At 39.5% G+C, this 24,127-nt stretch overlaps 1 protein-coding gene across 3 annotated transcripts in view; it reads left to right on the top strand.

The window, feature by feature from the left end:
• Nucleotides 1–24,127, top strand: part of rbm19 (RNA binding motif protein 19) — a 120,753-nt gene that overhangs the window by 84,918 nt on the left and 11,708 nt on the right. For all 3 annotated transcript variants that reach the window (XM_048611396.1, XM_048611397.1, XM_048611395.1), the window contains exon 22: nt 21,485–21,590. In XM_048611396.1, coding sequence (XP_048467353.1) covers nt 21,485–21,590 — 106 coding nt within the window. The remainder of the gene's footprint in view (nt 1–21,484; nt 21,591–24,127) is intronic.

Genomic DNA, 24,127 nt, shown 5'->3' on the forward strand with positions numbered 1-24,127 from the left:
ATTAACAATCTGGTATAAATAAGATATATATCTGACCATCTCAGTAACTGGGAAAACTTTATTATGTGGAGTATTGGAACGAGAGAGACAATGCACTCCTTCAGTCTTGGCATGACAGTACTTATTCAGATTCAAAATGATGCTAAACCTAGACTAGTGTACTATACATCTTAGTCTTTGAAAGGGAGCAAATATATACAGTAATAGAAAGGATGTTTCCTCCATCTTAAAGTCAAAAGTGGTGATATTTCCTAACGACTGCATAAGTTTCAACACCATTTACAACATATCAGATAAAGAAGCAGTGTGTATTCATAAACAGCGAGACATGGACTGTATTCAACCTTGAGTTAATAAATGGAAGGTAGCATCAATGCTATACAAGTGCAATGACCAACTCCAACAAGAGAGAATCTATCACACCTTGGTATTCAATTGCAATTCCAAAACTGATTTCCCCTGTATCGACATCCTGAAGACTTACCATTGACCTGAAGTCATAAGTACTGTGCCTGAAAAAGCAGGTCAGAGACAAGGAATTCTTCAAGAGTAATTCATTTCACATTACATGACAATGCAGCCCACTCGGGTGGCACCTTGTCCACGGCCTTCAGCATTCAGTACCTTCACTACCAATGCTCAATGGCAGCAGTGTGTATCATCTACAAGATGCTTCTCCAACAGCACTTTGCAAACCTACAATCTCTGCCACCCACAGATGTTTGGATATACCACCACCTGCAAATTCTCCTCCAACTCGAACCCCATCCTGAATTGGAATTCTGTCACTGCTGTTTCACTGTCATTGGGTCAAAATCCTAGAACGCCCTTCCTGACAGCACTCTGGTATAACTATACCTCAAGGGCTGCAGCAGTCCAAGAAGATTGTTCACCACCACCTTTGGCAGGGCAATTAGGGACCGACAATGAGCGCTGACTTAACAGCAGTGTCCATATACCATGAATTAAAGTTTTTTGATTTGTTTCAAAATGTGAAATCTTGTGGCATTGTTCTTTCAGTTAATACTAGCACTTGAATTCCATTTAAAAAGTTATTAGATCCCATCTAAATCAAAACAGTCATAATTCACCTCTGAAATTTGAAGTAATGTGAAGCCAATATGGGTTTACATTGTTTAGGAACCCTGCAAAAATCTTTCTATTGGTAAAACAATTAAATCTAAATTAAGAACTTAATTTCTTGGTTGTTGCCACCATCAATAAGTGGAATAGGTAATCCAATTCTGTAATCAGATTTGCTCACCAACTAGCAGGCTAACTTGCTCAATTGCTGGGTTTTATATATTGTTCAGAAAGAACTTTTTGTAGATTACTTTGGCATTTTATCTGGTTGTGTATCAAATGATATTATAAGAATTGTTCGAAAATGTTTTGTGATGCAAGTATTCAATGCATCAGTTTGTCCAAATGGATGAATTTTTAGAAAATGTATAATAGGTTCTTATGTAAATTGTTTTTACTTTAATACAAATTGTTTTGAACATTTAATCCCAGTCTTTGTAGGTTTTGATATATAAAATGAAGCAAGAAATATGCAAACAAATAAGGGGAAATAAGGTTTAGAAAAAGATCTACCATGATAATTATTGGATTTCTACTACACTGATATTAATCGAGTAGAGGAAATGAGTGAAGGAAATAATGGAACAGAGTTTCTGCAGTGTCTAACTGTGTATAAGAAGTCGAACAAAGAGGGATTTGCGATTAGATCTAGTATTGGAGAATGAACCAGAACAGGTCAGAGAAGTAAATGTATGGAAACCTTTAGGCAGAAGTAAGCATAATACATGATTGAAGATCATATTGAAGAGGGCAGAAAAGCTGATTTTGAATAGCTGAAACCAAAACTTGGGTAAATAAAATGCACTGCAACATTGCCGTTTTATATCATTGTTTGCCAATGAGATACCATGTACATATCTATTAGGAATGGATAAAGAGGATGTGTCTCTTTTTTTCTCGGATAGAGAAAGCCTATGGGTGACTAACAAGTCTTTTAAAATTATGAAGGGTTTTGAATGATTAGACAAGGAGAAAATCGTGGAGTTGTAGAGAAAATCAAAGATAGGGGCCGTCAAACAAGGACAGTCACCAAATAATTAAATAGAAAATTCAGAAGAAGCTCTTAGCTAAGAAAATGATGGTAATCTGGAACTCTGTATCACGGAGCAGTTGAGCAAATGCTACAAAGACTTAAATAAAAAGATAGATGAGCAGCTGATGGAATAAAGGATGCAAGGTTATGTTGATAGAAATAGAAGAGAATGGATGGAAAGGATCTCGACTGGAATGTAAATGTTTCCATGCGCCAGTTAGGCCGTACAGCCTGTTTCTGTGCTATAAATTGTGGGGTATTTTTTGGACTGTGGTGTGTTTCAAGTTACTTTTAAGGGCTCTTAGATTTTGGTAAATTCATTGTTTCTTCAGGATTATGCATTAATTGACTAGATCTTGGTATAGAGGCTTGAGAGGGGGCAAAGAAAATGATTAGTGTGAGGACTGGTTATAAACCTTTTTAGGACAGAGTGCTGATACAGAAGGTTATATCTCTTTGGCTAAATGTCTGATCTGACATCTCCGGTGAAGTAAGAGAGGCTGGGCTGAGGTGGGTCTCAATGGTGCAGCCTATTATACTGAATCAAATGCCTGAACTGGAAGATATTTGTTACTTAAGTTTTAGTATATTAGTTAGGAATTTTTAGGCCACAGAGAGCTTCCTACTGCTGAAGACCAAGCCAAATAAGCATAATAGTATTTGCAGAATGGTAAACCTGTCATTACTTTCTAGATGTTCATCTTGAGGTCTTGAAACAGAGGTGTGGCCAGAATGCTCCAGTACTGCCTCAAATGTAATTTCACAATAATTTAATTGAGGTTTTGTCCCAATATGTAGTGGCAGTAGTTTATACATTGTACTTGGAATTTACAACAACTCCTGTCATTTTGTTTTCTAGATTTTATCTTTAAGAAATGAAAGAGCTGTCCAACTTCAAACATGTTTATTTAAGTAGATCAGTTGTCTGCTCTCAGCAAATGTGTTTTTAAATGTTGAAGAATATCTATTAAACAAAACTATTAAGCTAGCTCTCAACAATAGATCAACGGAAGATTCACTGCACCTAATTCTCGAAATGGGAGTGAGGTAATTCACTGTCACCTTCATTGACATTTTATTGGATTTCATCATAAAGGACAACCTTGTTTTATCTTGTGAAGATATTTCCATCACCATTTTGGTGGCTCCTTCAATATTTATGCATTATTGAACTATCCTGGAGTTTCTCACCTGGAAATCTGTAGGCAATAGTTGCAGCAATATGAACTTTAGGTGAGGGTGGAAGTAAGTAGAGTCACCCTGTTGTAAATGTGACGTCCTCGCAATAACTTTGTTTAGTTTAAAGGTTAGTCAAGTTGAATACCAAAAATAATTAAGCAACCAGTCCTAATAAAGATTGGAATTGAGACTGGAGTGCAGAATTCATGACTAGAAAAAGGAAAAAAATAGTGACTTGTTCTTATCCATGTTTAATTGAAGGAAGTGCAGGCCAAGTTACAGATTTGTCTAACTTTTTTTTCTGCTTTTTTATTGAGGAAAATACTTTAGACAATAAGGTCCAGATCTTCCGGTTGGAAGATAGTTATTGCAGCACCAAGGGCAGGAGTTTTGCATCGGGACTATGCAGAAGTCCTGACGCAGCTGACTCCAAAGGAATTGCTTGGGAAGTTGAAATTCCAAAATGGGTATTTGACCATCATCTGAAGCACTCTGAAAATGTCCCGTCTCCAAGTTAGAGGCTGAGAGTTAGCATGGTTCCAGTCGATTTAACTTGCTGGTTGACCAGGAGATGTTGGAGGGATTAAAATGTGTACTAACTTCTGGGTAGCTATCAAACTGACTTCCCAACTGACTCATCGCTGACCGCTGCTGCCCCCAGCCTCTAATTCTGTTCTGCTTTCTTGACTCAAGTCCATTCCCCTGAGTGCCCTTTCCTTATCCCCGACCTTCCACTTAGCCAAACCCCACCGCAACACCACATGGCCACCTGGCCCAAACCCTGACTGCCCTCCACCAACCCCTGCATTCATGATTCTGTTTGTTGCAGCTCTTAACTATTCCCAGGTCCTTAGGCACTATGGGGGTGTGGGGCATGGCTTTGCTATTGTGCTGCATTGAGACCTAAACAATAGGCTCTGAACTCTGGCTGCTAAAACACGGAAAGGCAAGTGGGCATGTTTAATCCAATTACCATCAGGCAGTTTAGTTCTATTGGTAATCAGAACTTCTGATTACTGAAGTGTCGCATACACTAAAGATACTTATCGCCATATACAGTCAATCATGAATCAGATGAGAGGACATATTTAACAAAATAGATGGATATACAGTTATTCTTAAATATTATATCCAAATGTCGCTGGTCTCAACCAGTCAACCAAATTGACATCTGTCATAGCATTCCAAAAGCATTTGATTTGATTTGATTTATTATTGTCACATGTACCTAGGTACAGTGAAAAGTTTTGTTTTGCATGCAGTATGGGCAGATCATAATGTACAAAGAACATAGGGTGATTGAACACAATTAAGAATACAAAGTTATGACTGCAAAGAAAGTGTACAGAAAGCAAGATCAACGTTAGATTTGAAATTGAAGAAATCCATTCAGAAGTCTAATAACAGCGGGAAAGAAGTTGTTCTTGAACCTGTTGGTGCATATGTTTAAGCTTTTGTGTCTTCTGCGTGACAGAAGAAGTTGGAAGAAATTATAACCAGGATGGGAGGGGTCTTTGACTGTGGCTGCCTTTCTACGGCAATAAGAAGTGTAGATGGAGGCAATGGATGGAAGGTTGGCTTATGTGATGGTCTGGGCTGTGTTCACAACGTGCCAGGGAAGTGGCTATAAAAATGGTGGATTGGTGGTCATGTTCCAAGATTCTGTAGCATCAGTCTATGGGAACAGTTCCTACTTCAGTTCTGAATGGAGTTCTGAAGAAGAGCCACTGGACCAGAAACATTAATCAGCTTTCTCTCCACTGATTTTGTCAGACCTGTTGTGTTTTTCAGCAATTTCAATTTTTTGTTCTCACATTAGAGATTAGTGTGTAAAGTTAAAGCACATGGGATCAAGAGTAGTGTAGTGGGATGGGTACATAATTGAAAGAACTGCAGATGCTGTAAATCAGAGACAAAAGTAGTAATTACTGAAAAAGCTCAGCAGTTCTGGCAGCATCTGTGGACAGAATCAGAGTTAACATTCTGGTGGAGTGACCCTCCCTCAGAAGAGATGGATGCTAGGTAAATGTCAGTTATATGCAGAAGGTAGGGTGGGGGGGGCGGGGTGAAGTGGGTAAGAATTAAACAATGTGGTGGGGGAGTTGGGTTGGATAGAGCTCAAAGAGAGAGAGAGAAACAGTTGGACAGACAAAGGAGTGGATACCGACTTGGTCAGGAGGGCGAATAGCTGTTAATAGGGGCTATTAGTGACTAACAATGGGTGGTGTCTAATAGCATACTGTGATCACAAGGTCTGGTTGTGGGGTTAGGTGTAAGGACATGGGAGAGCTCTATGCCTTAAAGTTATTGAACTTGGTATTGAGTCCATAAGGTTGCAGGGTCCCCAGGCAGAAAATGAGTTGTTATACTTCTAGCTTGCGCTGAGCTTTGCTGGAGCACTGTAGCAAGCCTGAGACAGTGGTGTGTTAAAGTGACAGGCAACTGGAAGTTCAGGGTCTTTCTTGTGAACGGAGCACAACCGTTCTGCAAAGCAGTCACCCAGTCTACGTTTCATTTCCCATTGTAGAGGAGACCACATTGTGAACAATGAATGCAGTAGACTAGATTGTGTGAAGTGTGCATAAAGGTGTGTTTGGGGCCTTGGATACTGAAGAGGGAGGAAGTAAATGGACAGGTGTTACACCTTCTGTGGCTATAGCGGAAGGTGCTGAGAGACCGTGGGGGATTTTGGAAATGAAGGAAGAGTGGACCAGGGTGCCCTTGAGGGTACAGTCCGTGCAGAAGTGAGGGGAAGCGGAGGGGGATATGTGTCTGGTGATAGCATTTTGCTGGAGGCGCCTGAAATGGCGGCTAATGATCTTCTGGATTTGGATGCTGGTGGGATGGTAGGTAAGTACAAGGAGGACTCTATCACTGTTGCGGGAAGTGGGGGGGGGGGGGGGGGGGGGGGGCTGAACTGCAAGAGATGGGTTGGACCTTGGCTGAGGGCCCTGTCAACAATTGTGCTGGGGAGTCCTTGGTTGAGGAAGAAGGTAGACATTTCGGAGGCTCCCTTGTCAAAGTTGGCAGCATCGGAACAAAGGCGACAGAGACTGAGGATCTGGGAAAGTGAAATAGAGTCTTTACAGAAAGCAGTATACGAGAATGTATAGTCCAGGTAATTGTGGGAGTTGGTGGGTTTGTAGTGGATATTGGTGGCCAGTCTATCCCCAGAAATGGAAACAGATGTTGAGGAAGGGAAGGGAAGGGAGGAGTCGCAGATGGATCTTTTGACTCCTGACCTTCTGCTTTCCGATGCTGAACGTTCTGTACTCAGCAGAGGTCTAAGTTATATCCCTCTGCAGCCCCACCTCGATGAATTTCAGGCACGACATGACGTTGAACTGTTTTGCAGGTAAAAGGATGTCTGGCCAGTGGGAGGCGTTCAAGAGTGAGATAATGAGAGTCCAGAGGCATTTTGTTCCTGTTAGAGTGAAGGGTAAGGCTGGTAAGATTAAAGAACAATGGATGAATAAGGATATTGAGGTTCTATTCAAGAAATAAAAAAAAAATTTAGATATAGACAACTTGGTTCAATTGAATCTCTTCATCAATATAAAAAGTATAGGGGGAGAGAAATCAGGAAGGCAAAGAGGAGATCTGAGACAGCATTGGCAGATAAGGTTAAGGATAATCCAAAGAGATTCTACAAATACATTAAGAGTAAGATGGTAACTAGAGAGAGGTTTGGGCTCTTAAAGATCAAGGAGATTGTCTTTGTCTTTGTGTGGAACCCCAGGAGTCGGGAGAGATACTAAATAAATATTTTGTCAGGTTTTATTGTGGAGAAAGAAATGGAGTCGAGAGAATGCAGAGAAATAAACTTTGATGTTTTAAAAACAGTTCACGTTACAGAAGAGGAAGTTTGGGATGTCTTAGAGAATGTAAATGTGGAAAGATCTCCGGGATGAATCCCAGAATGTTGTGGGGAGTAAGGGAGGAAGTTACGAGATCCCTTGCAGTAATATTTGCATCATCTATAGCTATGGGTGAGGTGCCTGATGAGTGGAGGGTGGCTAATGTTGTACCTTTGTTTAAGAAAGGTCGTAAGGAGTAACTGGGGAACTATAGACCTGTGAGTCTGACTTCGGTTGTGGGTAAATTGTTGGAGGTGATTATAAAAGATAGGATTTATGGATATTTAGAGAGGCAAAAGTTGATTGGGGATAATCAGCATGGTTTGTGTAAGGAAAATTGTGTCTCACAAACTTGATTGAGTTTTTTGACGAAGTTACCAAAAAAGTTGATGATGGCAGAGCAGTAGATATTGTTTATTTGGATTTTAATAAAGCCTTTGATAAAGTTCCGCATGGTAGACTAATTAGTAAAGTTAGGTCACAAGAGGTTCAGGGAGAGCTTGCCAATTGGATACATAATTGACTTATGGAAGGATACAGAGTACTGGTGGAGGGTTGCTTTTCGGATTGGAGGCCTGTGACCTGCGGTGTTCCACAGGGATCAGTTCTGGGTCGTCTTTTGTTTGTCATTTATAAAAATGATTTAGATGAGAATATAGAAGGCATGGTTAGTAAGTTTGTGGATGATACCAAAATTGGTGGCATTGTAGACAGTGAAGGTTTTCTAAGATTACAAAGGGATCTTGATTAAATGGGTCAAAGGGCTGAAAAATGGTGGATGGAGTTCAATCTGGATAAATGTGAGGTATTGCATTTTGGTACAACAAACAAGAGTCGGGCTTATACAATTAGTGGTAGGGCTTTGGGTAGTGTTGTAGAACAGAGGGACCTAGAGGTGCAGGTATATAATTCTTTAAAGTATGCTTCACATATAGACAGGATGGTTAAAAAGGCATTTGGCCTGCTTGTCTTCATTGCTCAGTCCTTTGAGTACAGGAGTTGGGATGTTATGTTGAGGTTGTACAGGACATTGGTGAAGCCTCTTCTGGAATACTCTATCCAGTTCTGGTCACCCAATTATAGGAAGGATATTATCAAGCTGGAGAGGGTTCGGAAGAGATTTACCAGGATGTTGCCGAGTATGGAAGGTTTGAGTTGTAAAGAAAGGCTGAATAGGTTGGGACTTTTTTCACTTGAGCATAGGAGATTGAGAGGTAACCTGATAGAAGTTTATAAAATAATGAGGGGTATTGATAGAGTTGATGGTAGTTGTCTTTTCTCCAAATGGGGCTTTTCAAGGCTAGGGGGCACATTTTTCAGGTGAGAGGAGAGAGATTTTAAAAAGACAGGAGAGGTAATTTTTTTACACAGAGGGTGGTTCGCGTGTGGAGTGAACTTTCTGGTGGATGTGGTTACAATTAAAAGATATTTGGATGGATACATGAATAGGAAAGGTTTGGCGGGATATGGGCCAGAAGCAGGCAGGCGGGACTAGTTTAGTTTGGGATTAAGTTCAGCATACACTGGTTGGACCGAAGGATGTGTTTCCATGCTGTATGACTCTATGACTGTGACTCTATGTTCTTCTTTGGACAAGAGTCCTCTTCCCATCCCACAGACTTTTTCACCTAGCTCCACCACTCTCCCTCCTTCTGGACCCCTCCCTCTGGCCTTTTACCTGCACTTGACCTGTTCATTGAAAACTGTCGACATGCATTGGTCGCCTCAAATTCTCTCCCCCCCCCGCCCCCCCACCTTACCTATTCCAACCTGTCCTCCTGGGATCTGACTGATCCAATCCTGACTTTGTAGTCAAGCCTGCTGATAAGAGTGGTGCTGTTGTATTCTGGCAGACTGACCTCTACATTGCCGAGGCTGAGCGCCAGCTCTCCAATACCACCACCTATCTCCACCGGATCATGATTCCACCATCAGGCCATTGTATCAATTACGGTCACTAACCTCATTTCGTCTGGTGATATCGCCACCCCCCTGCATCCAAGCTGATAGTATCCCAACCCCACAGACTTGCTTCTACCTCCTTCCCAAGATTCAGAAACAGGACTGCCCAGGCAGACCCTTTATATTGCCTGCTCCTGTTCCATAGAACTCACCTCTTTTTACCTTGACTTGGTCTTTTCTCCCTCGGTCCATTCCCTGCCAACTTAAATCCGTGATTCCTCTGACGTTTTATGCCTGTTTCAGAATTTCACATTTGCAGACTCCAGCTGCCTCCTCTTTACCACAGACATACAATCCCTTTACACATCCATCCCCCACCTTGATGGTCTCAGGGCTGTTCTCTTCTTCCTGGAACAAAGGCCTGAACTGTCTCCATCTGCCAACAGCCTCCTCGCCTGGCCAAGCTCATCCTCCCCTTGAACAACTTCTCTTTTAATTCCTCTATTTTCTTCAAGTCAGAGGGGTGGCCATGCATACACGCAGGGTCCCCAGTTATGCCTGTCTCTTTGTGGTGTACTTGGAGCATTCCTTGTTCCAGTCTTTTTTTGGCCCTCACCTACAACTCTTTCTCCATTATATCGATTTATATGATCGCTGCTGCTTCCCTCTCTTGTCCAGAATTGGAAGAGTTTATCAATTTTGCTTCCAATTTCCACCCCACTGTTGCCTTCACCTGGTCCATCTCTGACTCCTCTCTTCCCTTCCTCGACATTTTCGTTTCCATTTCAGGGGATAGACTGACTACCAATATCAACTGTAAACCCACTTACTCCCACAGTTACCTGGTCTATACGTCCTCGCACCCTGCTTCCTGTTAAGATTCTATTCTATTTTTCCAGTTCTTCTGTCCCTGTTGCATTTGTTCCAATGATGCCAACTTTGACAAGGGACCCTCCAAAATGTCCACCACCTGCCTCAACTGAGGATTCCCCAGCACCGCTGTTGACCGGGCCCTTAGTCAGGTTCGACCCATCTCCTGCACTTCAGCCCTCATCCCTCTCTTCCTTCCAGCAACAGTGTTAGGGTCCCCTTTGTCCTTACCTACTATTCCACCAACATCCATGTCCAGAGAATCAGTAGCCATCATTTCCACCACCTCCAACGAGACACCACCACCAGACGTGCGCGCGCACACCCAATCGGCCGCCTACAGGGATCGTCCCTCTGGGACACCTTCGTCCACTCGTCTTTTATTCCCAACAACCCCCCCCAGCCTCATGGCACCTTCCGCTACAACTGCAGAAGGTGTAACACCTGTCCATTTACTTCCTCCCTCCTCAGTATCCAAGAGCCCAAACACACCTTCCATGTGAAGCAGCACTTTACCTGCACTTTCGCAGAATCTAGTCTACTGCGTTCACTGCTCACAATGTGGGCTTCTCTACGTTGGGGAAATGAAACGTAACTGGGTGACCGCTTTGCAGAATAGTTGCATTCTGTTTGCGCGAAAAGCCTGAACTTCCAGTTGCTTGCCACTTTAACACAATAGCGTGTTCCCTGGCCAACATCTCTGTTTCAAGCTTGCTGCTGTGCTCCAGCAAAGCTCGGCGCAAGCTGAAAGTATAGCACTCATTTCCACCTGGGGACCCTGCAGCTTTATGGACTCAATACCAAGTTCAATAACTTTAAGGCATAGAGCTCTCCCATGTCCTTACCCCTACCCCCACAACCAGACCTTGTGATCACATAGTGATCATTAGTCACCACCCATTGTTAGCCACTAACAGTCCCCATTAACAGCTAGTCACCCGCCTAGCCAGATTGGTATCCACTCCTTTGACGGTCCAACTGTTCATGTATCTCTTTGAGCTCTATCCCTACCTATTGTTTACTCTTTACCCCCACCCTATCTTCTGCATCTAACCAACATTTTCCTAGCAACCGTGCCTTCTGAGGAAGGGTCACTCGACCCGAAATGTTAACTCTGATTCTGTCCACAGATGCTGCCAGATCTGAGCTTTTCCAACAGTTTCTATTTTTGTCTCTGGATAGAAAACTGGTTGACAGGAAGCAAACAACAGGAATAAACAGGTCTTTTTCCAGATGGCAGTCATTGATATGACTAGTAGGCTACCGTAGGAGTCAGTGCTAGGATGCCAGTTATTCACAATATATATTAAGGTTTTAGATGAGAGAACTAAATGTAGTATCTCCAATTTGCAGACGACACAAAGCTGGCTGGGAGGGTGAGCTGTGAGGAGGATGTAGATCTGCTTCAGTGTGATTTTAGACAATCTGAGTAAGTGGGCAAATGCATAACAGATGCAATACAATGTGGATAAATGTGAGGTTATCCACTTCACTAGTAAAAACAGGATGGCAGATTATTATTTGGCTGTAAGTTGAAAGAGGGGAATGTGCAATGAGACTTGGGTGTTCTCGTGCACCAGTCACTGCAGCAGGTGGTAAAGAAAGCAAATTATATGTTGACCTTCATGGTGAAAGGATTCAAGTAGTAGTGCAAGGATGTCTTGCTTCAATAATACAGAAACTTGGTGGGGTTACACGTGGAATTTAGTGTGCAGTTTTGGCATCCTTTATGAGGGAAGGATGCAATTGCAGCAAAAGCTGCAGGAAGGAGTGCAGCACAGGTTTACCAGACTGATTCCTCGGATGTCAGAATTTTATAAGTTTTCTATCAAGTCAAGACAAGGTAGATTCAGGAAAAATGTTTCTGATGGTGGGGAAATCCAGAACCAGGTGTCAGAGTCTAAGGATAAAGGGTAAACTATTTAGGACTGAAATGAGGAGAAACTTCTTGACCCAGAGAGTGGTGAGCTTGTGGACTTCACTACCACGGAAAACAGTCGATGCCAAAGCATTCTATGATATCAAAAAATAGGTAGATCTAGCACTTGGAGCTAAATAAATCAAAGGATTTGCGGGAAAAGTAAGAAAGGCTATTCAGTTGGATGATCATCCAAGACCATAATGAATAGTGGGACAGGCTCGAAGGGCTGAATGGCCGTGTCCAACTCCTGTTTTCTATGTTTGGATGTTGGAGGCAAAAGTGGTGAACGTTTCTGTTTTCTGATGAATTAATTAGATGAGAGCGGGAAACAACACCAATGGCATCATTGATATATTGTAGAAATTGTGGGTGGTGGCCCAAGTTGCACTGGAATAAGGAAAGTCAACCTCTTGAAGTTGTAGGTTTGGATATAGGTGCCAGCATGTGTCCCAGTTATGTCTGTATGTCAGGTATGTAGAATATTCCTTGTTTTACTTGGGCTGTTGAATTAGTGATTTAAGAGCTTCACTCTTAGGAGTTAATGTAAGAGTAAGACTTCATGTTGACTTTGCTTTCTTCACACAGATATTGGCAGATCTGCTGAGTTTTGCCAGCAATTTGTTTTTATTTAAGGGTTTGACTTCTGCTAAAGTTTATTTCATCGAATTTATAGCAGTTTTATGCCATAACTAAAATTTGGTCTAGTTGATAAATCATCCATTTTCATTTTGTTTCCTTGTAATTATATTGAATACTGAGAGCTTCTTTTGTTTCACAAAAGATGAATATCCTCCCCTTAGTGCAGTCGCAATAAGATGTAATTCTACTTATTTGAACATAACACAGAAATGTTAATGAGGTCCATAAATAATTGATGATTTAAATATATAAGTTGTTCAATCATTTGTACACTATGTAAAGATTAAAGTTGGCGGGCATCATTTCAATTTTATAATTTTTGTATAAATATAATGTAACAATTTAGTTACATAGAAGATAGAGCTACATGAGATTTTCTGCATGCCTGTAGATTATTTATGCAGGAAAATTAAGAATTATTGTTTGACAGTAAGTGTAAGGGAGGATCATGTGGAGTGAGAACGTCTACCTTGGAATAACAGCCGAAAATCTGATTCTGTATCTAACAAGTGCTGCTGTAAGTTAGAGTCTTATCCTTGAGTTTGTCCTTGAAGTCCACTAAGGTTGACCAATAGGTGTCCTATTTAACCCTGATCTGCATATACAGCCTCATTTGCTCTCTAGCTGTTTACAAACACCTCAAGTGACATTTTTCACAGCCAATCAATTGCTGAAACTTTCATCCATGCTATTGTTACCTCCAGCATTGACTATTTAAGTGCTTTCCTGGTTAGTCTCATATCTTCCACCATCTATGAATTTGAGCACATCTCATGTTCTGCTGCCCTGTTTCATAACTCACAGAAAAATCCATACAAATGTTAATCATATGCTAAACGGCATGCATTTCTTCACTATACAATAATTGTAGAATCTCTGCCGTATGGAAGGAGGCCATTGGGCCCATCAAGTCCACACTGACCCTCTGAAGATAATATGGGTAATTTAGCATGGCCAATCCACCTAACCAGCACATCTTTGGACTGTGGGAGGAAACCAGAGCACCCAGAGGAAACCCATGTAGACATGGGGAGAATGTGCAGACTCCAAACAGACACTTGCCTGAGGCTGGAATGGAATCTGGATCCCTGGTACTGTGAGGCAGCAGTGCTAACCACTGAGCTATGTGCTGCCCCAAATACCTCATCTTCATGCAGATCTCTCTGACAATTCTCAAGTTCCTCTATTTTCTGCAGGTCTCCATTCTGGCCTCTTGTATTCCCAATTTTTTACATTTCTCTTTGCGACTACACGTAAGCACTGCACTTCAAAATATTCAAAATCTATTTGTTTCATCAGATTTTGGTTCGCTATCCTAACCTCTCTTTATGTTGCTTGGTGACAGATAATTTTTGGTGTTTTGGGATGTTTTCCTGCAGTGATTATTTTAAGGCTGAGATAGAATAGATTCTTGATTGACAAGGGAATCAGAGTATTGGAACTGGACAGGAAAGTAAAGTTAAGGCCACCATCGAGTCAGCTGTGATCTTATCCAGAGATCTATTCCCGCGCCTAAATTTATATATTGGACTGTATTTAAAGTTCTGTCTGTTTATGGCAACTTAAAAACCTTCTGTTCATAAGCTCATCAGTTCAATTCTTAGCTTTTCAGAAATATAGACCAGGATGGAGTCTAGCTAATGTATGGTTTAGTATTCGTCATTTTTTTAAAAATTGTTAACAGAACTACTTTGTCATATATTCATTATATGCAGTTTCTGAATGAAACAGTGGATAATAATTGAAGTTGGAAATAATTCATTTTGTTTCTTTGCACATAAGTGATACAGGCTGTAAAATGAACACAGGTAAAAATATAGAATTATGAAATAAAATCAATCCAGTCTAATATAACTCAAACTTCGTTAAATCATTTGCACACATAGGCTTAGGTGTTGGCGTGACATTTTTATTTCCCTGTCATTGTTTGCATCCTATTGTGAACAATATAGAAAACAAAGAGAATGTACCTGGCTTTTTTTTAAAATCTTTTGTTTTTGTAATGCCCCAAAGCACTACCTGTGAGACAACATATGACTGCCTCCTCATATTTATGTAACATAATTTACATCCATGCCATCTGCTTTTTCTCTTTCCCCTTTGGCAATAAGTTGCTAAATTACACAGTTCACATGTTGCTCAGAAACCTAGAGAGCTAATTTATTGAGATGTAAATGAAACAATGGAACATAGTTGTGTTGTTGGAGATAATTTTTGGTGTTTTGAGATGTTTTCCTACATCTCAGCTCCAGGATATCTCTGCAAAAGCTCCTCAGGGTAGTGTCCTAGGCCCAGTTATCTTCTGCTGCTTCATCAATGACCTTATCTCCATCATGAAAGCAGAAGTGGGAATGTTTGTTATGATTACACAATGTTAAGCACCATTCAAGACTCACCAGATACTGAAGCAATCTTTGTCCAAAAGGAGCAAGACCTGGACAGTTTTGGGCAGACAAGTGACAAGTAAAATTCATGCCACATTATTGCCAGGTAATGACCACTTCCAATAAAAGATAATCTTACCATCAACCCTTGATATTCAATGGCATCACCACTAATGAACCCCACACAATCAACATCCTGGAGTTATCATGGACCAGAATGTGAACTGCGATGGTCATGTAAATACTATAGCTACAGGAGCACGTTGGAGACTAAGAATTCTGCAGTGAACAAATGCCTCCCAATTCCCCAAAGCCTGTCCACCATCTACAAGGTACAAGTCAGAAGTGTGATAGAATACTCCGCACTTGGATGAGTGCAGCTCCAACAACGCTTGAGAAGCTTGATGCCATCCAACACCAAACAGTCTGCTTGATTGGCATCGCATCCACACATATTCACTTCATTCCCTTCATCACTGGTGCTTGCTAGCAGCAGTGTGTATCATATACAAGATGCACTGCAGAAATTCACCAGGACTCGTTAGCACTTTATTCACCTACGATCCCTGCCATCTATAACAACGATGGAGCAGATGCATGGGAAAACGACCACCAGTGAATCCTCAGCCAAACCATGTGCTATCCTGACTTGGAAATATATTGATGTTCCTTCAGTATCACTGGATCAAAATCCTGGAACTCCCTCCCTAATAGCATTGTAGGTCTACATAAACCCAATGTTATTCAGCGGTTCAAGACGGCAGGTCACCACTACCTTCTCAAGGGCTGTAAGGGATGAGTATCAAGTACTGACCTAGACAGCGATGTCCCCATCTCGTAAAGAAATTAAGAAAATTCAGAAGGAACAGGATTCTTTTTGATCCTGCGTGGCCAACTTGCATCAGTTTTGAGAAGAAAGAAGCAGATCAGAAGGTGTCTTTCCATGTGAAAGCCCTGATGATGTTTTCTTTCTTTGATACAGATGAATCATGTGATTTTTTTTTTTTTTTTTGTTTTTTGCAGCATATTTTTGTTGCAACACCTATCAGTTAGCAATTGAGCTAACATTACATCAGAGATTTTAGTATCTTCTTTGTAGCAACACCTAAGAATGTAATCTTAGCAGAAAAAAAAGTGCCTCTTTTCTCCAAAATGTGTGAATTTGTACTCTTATCTGTCTTGGAGTATTAGAAACAAAAGTGTAATAGGTTAGAATTTTGACACTAATACTGGAGGTGTACAGAAGTAATATCAGCATTCAGATTCTTCAACTCGCAAGCTGAAGTATTTCCTAGTCACATGTTAAATCACAAGAAGTCTGCCTACAATTGAGGTGCCTGGAGTCCATGGGAAATTCCATGTGGCATCAGTACCATTTCACAATCTTGTGCCTCTATGAAGTAGGATGTGCAAAAAATGCCATTTGGATAACAAATTATCTTTAAAATGTGAGTTTGGAAAATTTACTACTCCTTGTGATTGGCAATAACTGTAACCAGGGATCAGTCCAAGACATGCACTTCAAAGAATGGCCCATTACTTGGAATCTGTTAAGGGGGCAGCACCGTGGAACTTTGGGCTGAACTCTCCTTCGTCTGAAGTATTATTGACTTACAAATAATTGCGATTTGTAAGATGGCATACGTTGACTCTTCAAATTGTTACCTTCCACCTGCAGATAGAATAGTACAGATATAGTCAAACCAAACAAATTTTGATGTAAACTCTAACAATTTTGTAGTAGAATTGCAACAGAACTTGATTCATGTTTCACACAAGTAGTGGGAGATGAACTTCTTACATGGAAGTTACTTTCAAAGGATGAGGAGGAGTCTAATCAGGTATTGTTCCCAATACTGCCCACATTGGCTATGGCAGATGACTTAGCCTGATACGATTTCTCCATTATGCGAATTGGACAATTTGTAGGCATCCATACAAAAGCAGATGCGGGAAATCTGAAATAAAAACAAAAAATGCTGGAAGTGCTTAGCAGGGCAACTACAAGGTGTGGTTTTGGGTTGTTGACAATTCATCAGAACTGAAATAGGCTAGAAATGCAACAGGTGTTAAAGATGTACAGAGATAAGGAAAGCAGAGAGTGGAGGGAGGAAAAAAGGGGAGGTCTGTGATAGGGAGGAAAGTAGGACAGTTTAAAAGATCAAAGGATGGTGCAAGGTTAAAAGGTGATAGTGGACTGATGAGGTAATAAATGATATATCTGGGAAAAGCTGTAAATAAGAAATGCAGAATTATAACCAAAGCTACTGTCGGAAGAAATGGGAGTAGTAGTTATAATCTGAAATTGTTGAACTTGTTATTGAGTCCTGGAGACTGAAGTGTCTGATCAAAAGAGGAGACGCAATCTTTAAGCTTCATTTGAATCAGTAGGAGTTCAGTGATAAGGAGGTCTAAGTGGAGTGAAGAATTAGTTACCAAATGACCAGAGCTCTGGGTCAAGCTTCCAGGTTGAGTGGAGATGTTTGCTAACAGCCACCCAATTTGCATTTGATTTCCCTTGTGTAAAGAGGACTCCATTGTGAGCAGCGAACACAGTACAAAACTTGAAAGAAGTACAAGTAAAAGTGTTGCACTCCCTGAAAGTCAAGTTTCAGGACCTTGGATGATAGGAAATGAGAATGTAGAAGGGAAGGTGTTGCATCTTGTATTTTTAAGTCTGAGTGAAATTTTTTTCCTTTAGGATTTCAAAAACTACCAATTAAAATCTGGTAGTCATTGCCATTACTGACTATAGCTAAACTATCCTGTAAGAATCAAGTATGTAGTAGGTACTACTGAAACTCTGTATTCTCTAGTTCTGGTTTCTCAAACGTTTTGATAATGTGATGTATATCATTGTTATTGTGTAACGTTCAGTGTTACACTCATTCTGATAGTACATGGCAAAGAATTCATGAAATTTTCACATGTGCTCCTACATTGTTTCTGTGCACATAGACCAGTCAGTATCATCCAGATTCATTTTAGATTAATTCTTGTGTGGATCCACGCCTGAAATACCCAGTTTACTTAACCAAGAGAATCACTGAATGCTGGAGATTGTCTGTAGTAGTTGGTGAGCTTCACATGCAGTAAGTAGAAACTTTGCAATTGACAATAAGGTAATGGCAAATGGTTTGCACTATTTACAGAACTTAAGCATGGCTTTTTAAAATGCTGAGGCCTGTGTATCAAGTTCTGAATAGATATTATGCTCCTTGTAGATGTTCTGGCACAACTAATATGTTGATTCTCTTCAAATATGTATATACTCTCGGTTTAAGAATTAAGGCTGTTTAAAACGTTAAAGACATTAAGCAAGATGATCATGGCATAAAATAGCCCAATAATCAAATGTTTTGTTTTATAAAATGCTGTATTAAATTGCTAACTGGAATTGAGGAGTTTATAATTCAGTTATCAACATTTGGATTCCTTTCTGAGTTTCAAAATAATTCCATGTTCAAATGTTCTCTTGAACGATCTATTAAAATAAATTTATTTTAAAAATGTTTCTCCACTTTCTCTCCTGCTAAAGATCATTATGAATAATCCTTCAGTTTATCTGGCACTTTTAACAACTTTTAAGTGGGCATTTTTCCATATACACTCGTAACTATTTTTCAGAAATACTTTTAAAATGTTAGCAGAAAGGAAAGTGTTTATATTCTTTAAACTTAAGTGCACTTGTTAATGTGACATGTTATAACGTATTGTGAATTTAGTACCAGTTTAATAATAAAAATTTACCACATTTCGATGTAACAAGAGGAACATTAAACTTTATGCCGACGTGTCATAAATGCAAACCAATACCCTTTTTTTTTTCTTGTTCAGATTTCAAATATATTTGTGCTTATACTTGTGACCTCTGTGGCTGATTGTGGATTTTTCTTAAAACTACATGACTAATCCTTTGTTCCTGCAGTCTAGCAGTGCCAGTCTCATAATGGCATTTCATTCTCTTGAAACCTAACATTTGAATTTTCATTGTATTAAAGGTCATGAAAAGGGTGCGGAACAAAGTGGATTTACTGTGTTTGCATCTGTTTTGCAGCTGTTTTGGTATCTCCTTTAACCTCTGCTTCAGCCACCCTTCTCGTATCTTCTATTAGATCTAATAAATCGGTCCTGTCATTACACAGATGTTGCACAGTTAGGGACATTCAGCTTATTTTTGAATGATTGTGCCAGCACCCTGAACAGTCATGATATGCTTCACAGCGTATGCATAACATTTCTGCTTAACTCTGGTTTTCCTTCTTGAATATTACATCGGCAGAATTTTGAAAAGGAACGTGCAGATTCATTCATCGTTTTCATAATCACAAATTTGCACACTGTAGTGTTTCATGAAATGTTGGAGTTAAATGCTTGATCATGCTGGGTGCATTTGTTTAGTATATGGTCGCAGCCTCTCTGCTTAATGAAGTATTCATTACTGCAGATTTTGGGCTCACATTTCATTTAGCCTAATATACAGAACATATTTATTTTTGGATAGTGAGATAGAAAATAATTAGATGCAATTAAAAATCGGATGCATTGTACATGACCATGGCAATATTTCTTGCGATTACAAACCTGCCAGTTAGTCAAAAAGTGTGCAATTAAATAAATCCATTGTCAAATATTAATGCATAAGTATTTTTTATTGAATGCTAAAGTTTCTGATTTTAATTTATAAAATCAGCAAATTCTGTACTTAGTTTTGTTTGTAAGCTACAAATTGTTACTTTCTCCTTTATGAAATTTAAAGAACTTTTATTTAATTTGCTTATAAAGATATGAGAAGATTTTTAAGAATAGAAATGGAATAGTGGAATCCAAGAGTCCTCGCAATGATTTTTTTCTTGTGAAACTGACCATGTTTTTTTTTTTGGACTTAATTTGATATCAAACTATCTAATCCATGTTCTTTTAACTGGTTTGTTTCTTGACAATAGGTAAAAATAATTTGTCTTTTTTTTATTATCTGGATCATTGCATTATGATTTCTTTTCCATGTAACCATGCATGTTTTAGGTTTGGACTAGACTACAATAAACGAGTGCATTATATGTAGTCTTTAAAGATTAACCAAGTACCATATCACTGAGAAAATCCTCTATTAAAAGTTAGCCATACCAATTAAATTTTTGTTGGTTGAAGTTTTAAGATCCTGAAGCCAGTACCATGTATTGCTTTTGAAAGAATGCTGCATTTTGCTGGCCTATAGTTCTCTTGCAAAATGTTTGGCGAAGCATTGAAAGAACTCTGAATCTGTATGGATTAATATAACAGAACAGTTCAACATTCCACTTTTAAATAGTATATGTTTAATTTCACCTCAGTTATACTGAGTTTGTTCAAAGGAACATTGCTTTTGTGAGTAAGGAAGTACGGTACCTCAAATGATTTTCAGTTGATGTCTGACCAATATTTTTCATTGGAATTGATAGATTCAATAGAAGAGAAATACAAGTATTGTCAAATTAAAATAAAAGTGTAATTTATGACAGGCACATTATTATATTATTGTAGATTCATTGTAGCTTGGACATTCTTTGGCATAATGAAGAGTCAAGTACCAGGTATAGATATAGCTGTGCTGCAAATTTCTACTCCAATTCAGTTCTGTCATTTTTGTATCTGAGAGTTTGCCTCACCACATCATATGTAGTAGCATCAGGACATAACCTGAGGAGACTTACCATTAACATTTTTTATTTGTGTGCATTGGTAATTAATTATTTTCAATTTAAATCTGTGAGGAAGAAAATTAGGTAAAAATAGAGAGTTGATAAAGTAAGGATAGAAGCTAAAAGGGTAAGTCAAATCATAAAAATAGGATAGAAAATGGGACCAGAACGACAACATCGCTAGGTCAAAATCGTAGAATTCCCTCCCTACTGGCTTTATGGGCCAACCCATAGATGGACTGCAGCAGTTCAAGAAGGCAGCTCAACACCACCTGTCAAGGGCAACTAGGGATGGGCAATGAATGTTGGCCAGCCAGCAATGCCCACATCCCTCCAATGAATTTTTGAAAAATACCACGATTTTGTAATTTAGTGGTTGTGAGTTACATTTACAGTGTTATTGGCACTTAAGCCAATTATTTGTTTCAATAACTTGTTTCAGCACTGTGGTAACGGAGCTGAAAACTAAACCAGTTGACCCAACAAGACATCCAGTTCTGAGGAAGGGTCACCAGACCCAAAACGTTAACACTGTTTTCTCCTCCACAGATGCTGCCAGACCTGCTGAGCTTTTCAAGCAACATTGTTTTTGTTCCAACAAGACACTAATTCCCCTGAATCAACTCAGTACAAATTAATGGTGTCACATACAGACAGTAATTTTGGTTACCGTGTAAATATTTGTTGATATTATGGACTCCTAAGTTCTCTTTCTTAAATTTTGAGACTAAGTTTTGCCTGGCTAATATATAGTGAATTTCTCCTTGCCAACCAGTATTGATTTGTACTATTAGAAAATTGAAAGAGAAGTTGACTATTTCATGAACTAGAGTTCAAAAACATAGACATTGTCTCTGAACATTTGGATATTGTATGATTTTTTGAGTGGCACGAATGGATTGTGCATGAATCTTTCAATATTTCTCTTGTTTCAGTACCTTTGGAGAAATAAAGACTGTGCGATTACCTAAAAAAATGGGTGGAACGGGTGCACACAGGGGCTTTGGATTTGTAGACTTTCTCACAAAGCAAGATGCAAAGGTACAGTATTTTTCAAGATAATCTTTGCCAAATATGTTTCAATATGGATTTAGCAACTATCCTATCACTCGGATAACTTTCATGATTTCAAACTAGTTAATTAAATGAGTGATTGCTTGTTTGTGGAAAAGCTACAAACTCCCTTTTCTTCTGGTGAGAATCTCCCAAAGCACTCTGACGCTTAGCTGTAAATCAGAGCCTGTCCAACTTTCAGCTGCCGGTAGCTACCCTTCTCTCTCCTCACCTGCTCAATTTTTGGGATTAAAACTGACCCCTCATTGTAAATCCATAGATATGTGTGATGTGTACGGTCATTGAATCCTAAATACTTGTGGCACAGAAGGAGGCCATTCAAACTGATATTTAGTTGCTACACTGGTTGTAATTTTCCAAACATCCTCAGATTCAGGAGAGGTACCGGAGGATTGGTAAACTGTCAATGTGACACCCCTATTCAAAAGTGGGTAACTATAGGTAACTGAATAGCCTAATGTCTATTTTTGGAAAAAATGTTAAAATCCATTATTAAGGTAGTAATAGCACCACATTTGGAAAATCATAATCTTATCCAGCAGAATTAACACGGCTTCAAGAAAGGGAAATTGTGTCTAATATTTCTGAAGTGGTTTCAACCAGAGTGGATTGATGGGAACCGGTAGATGTATTGTGTTTGGACTTCCAGGAGGTGTTTGACCAGGTACCTTGCAAAATATTAAGTCATAAGAGCCAATGGTTTTAGGAAGTTGTATCTTGGCATGCCTAGAGAATTGACCAAATGACGGGAAACAGTGAGTGGGGATTAAAACTCACCTCTCATTGTAAATCCATAAGCTTGTGTATTTTTTCTGGTTGACAACTTGTAACCAGTGGGATTCCACAAGGATCAGTGCTGGGACTACAACATTTTACAATATATTTTAATGACTTGAACAAAAGAAGCAAATTTACTGTAGCCAAACTTGCAGATGACGCAAAAAGTGTAAGAAGGCATAAAGTTGGCAAATAGAGTATCGTATTAGAAGACGTGAAGTTGCTCATTTTCAAAGGGAGAATACAAAGAATGTGTAATTTTAAATGGAGAAAAGCTGGAGCATAAAGTGGCTTGGGGGTACTTGTGCATGAAACACAGAAATCTAGTGCACAGATGCAGCAGTAATCAGGAAGCTTAATGGAATGTCGCCCTTATTTCAAGTGGGTTGGAGGATAAGAATAGGCAAGTCTTACTGCAGCTGTACAAGATGCTGGTGAGACCACACCAGGAGTACTGTGAGCAGTTTTGATCCTCTTATTTAAGGAAAGATATCGTTTCACTGGCGGTTCAGAGAAGGTTTGCTAGGATAATCCCTGGTATGGAGAGATTGTCTTATGAGCAACGTCTAAACAGTTTGGACCTCTGCTCACTGGAGTTTAGAAGAATGAGAAGTGATCTCTTTGAAACATATAGGATTCTTAAGGAGCTTGACAGGATAAATGCTGAGGGTGTTTACTCTCACAACAAAGTCTAGAACCAGAACAATAGTCTCACAATAAAGGGGAACCAATTTAAGACTAAGATGCAAAGGAATTTCTTCTCTCCGAGGGGTGAGAGTCTTTGAAATCGCTTATCACAGAGAGCTGATAGGCAGGGTCCTTTGTGTACATTTAGGGCTGAGATAGATCCGTGATCAGGCAGGGAATCGAGGGTTACGGGGAAAGGTTAGGGATGTGGACATGAGGAATATTGGATCAGTCATGATCTTGTTGAATGGCAGAGCAGACTCAAGGTAACGAATGGCCTTCTGTCCCTATTTCTTACTGTCTTAAACCATCATGTGCTTGTTATTTTTCTTGAGTACAGTTTATCTATTCATTTTCCTCATAGTTATGCATGTTTGCTTCAGCTAATTGTGTAGTACCCTCTTTGAAAGCCATGATTAAATCTACCTTTGCTATACTCTCAATTTTATCCTAATGTCACCATTGCTTCTTTTCACAGTCATCTTGAATCAGTGTTCGCTGATTCTTGATCTTTCAAATAAAGAGAACAATTGTTCTCCCTGCCTCTTTTGACCAGATCCTTCAACATTTTGATCATCACTGTCAAATCTGCACTTGATTTAGACTTCAAGGAAAGCTGTTCCAGCTGCTCCATAATGAAAGTTGCACATCCTTGGAACAACACTTGTAGATCTTTTCTGAACTTTAGAAAACCCATATGTAATACTCTAATTGAGACTGAACCAACATTTTACATAGGTTTATTAGAAGACAGGCTGTCTTAGATCAAATATTCTGTCATTTAGAAAGTATTAACTAATAACCTGTTATAAAGAACCTTTAAGGATGAGTAATCATACTCTGGTAGAATATAACAGAATTTTACATTATGTTTGAAGGTGAGGTAGTGCAAATTAAAGCAATGGAGTTAAATTTGAATAAGCACAATAATGAAAGTATGAGGCACTAGTTGGCTGAATTGAATTGGAAGAGTACATTAAAAGGCATGACTGTATATATAGACGACAATGGACAATTTTTAAAGAACCTTTACCTGGCTA

This window comes from Rhincodon typus, chromosome 24 (genome assembly GCF_021869965.1).
Source record: "Rhincodon typus isolate 14 chromosome 24, sRhiTyp1.1, whole genome shotgun sequence".
In the NCBI taxonomy this organism is placed as follows: domain Eukaryota; kingdom Metazoa; phylum Chordata; class Chondrichthyes; order Orectolobiformes; family Rhincodontidae; genus Rhincodon; species Rhincodon typus.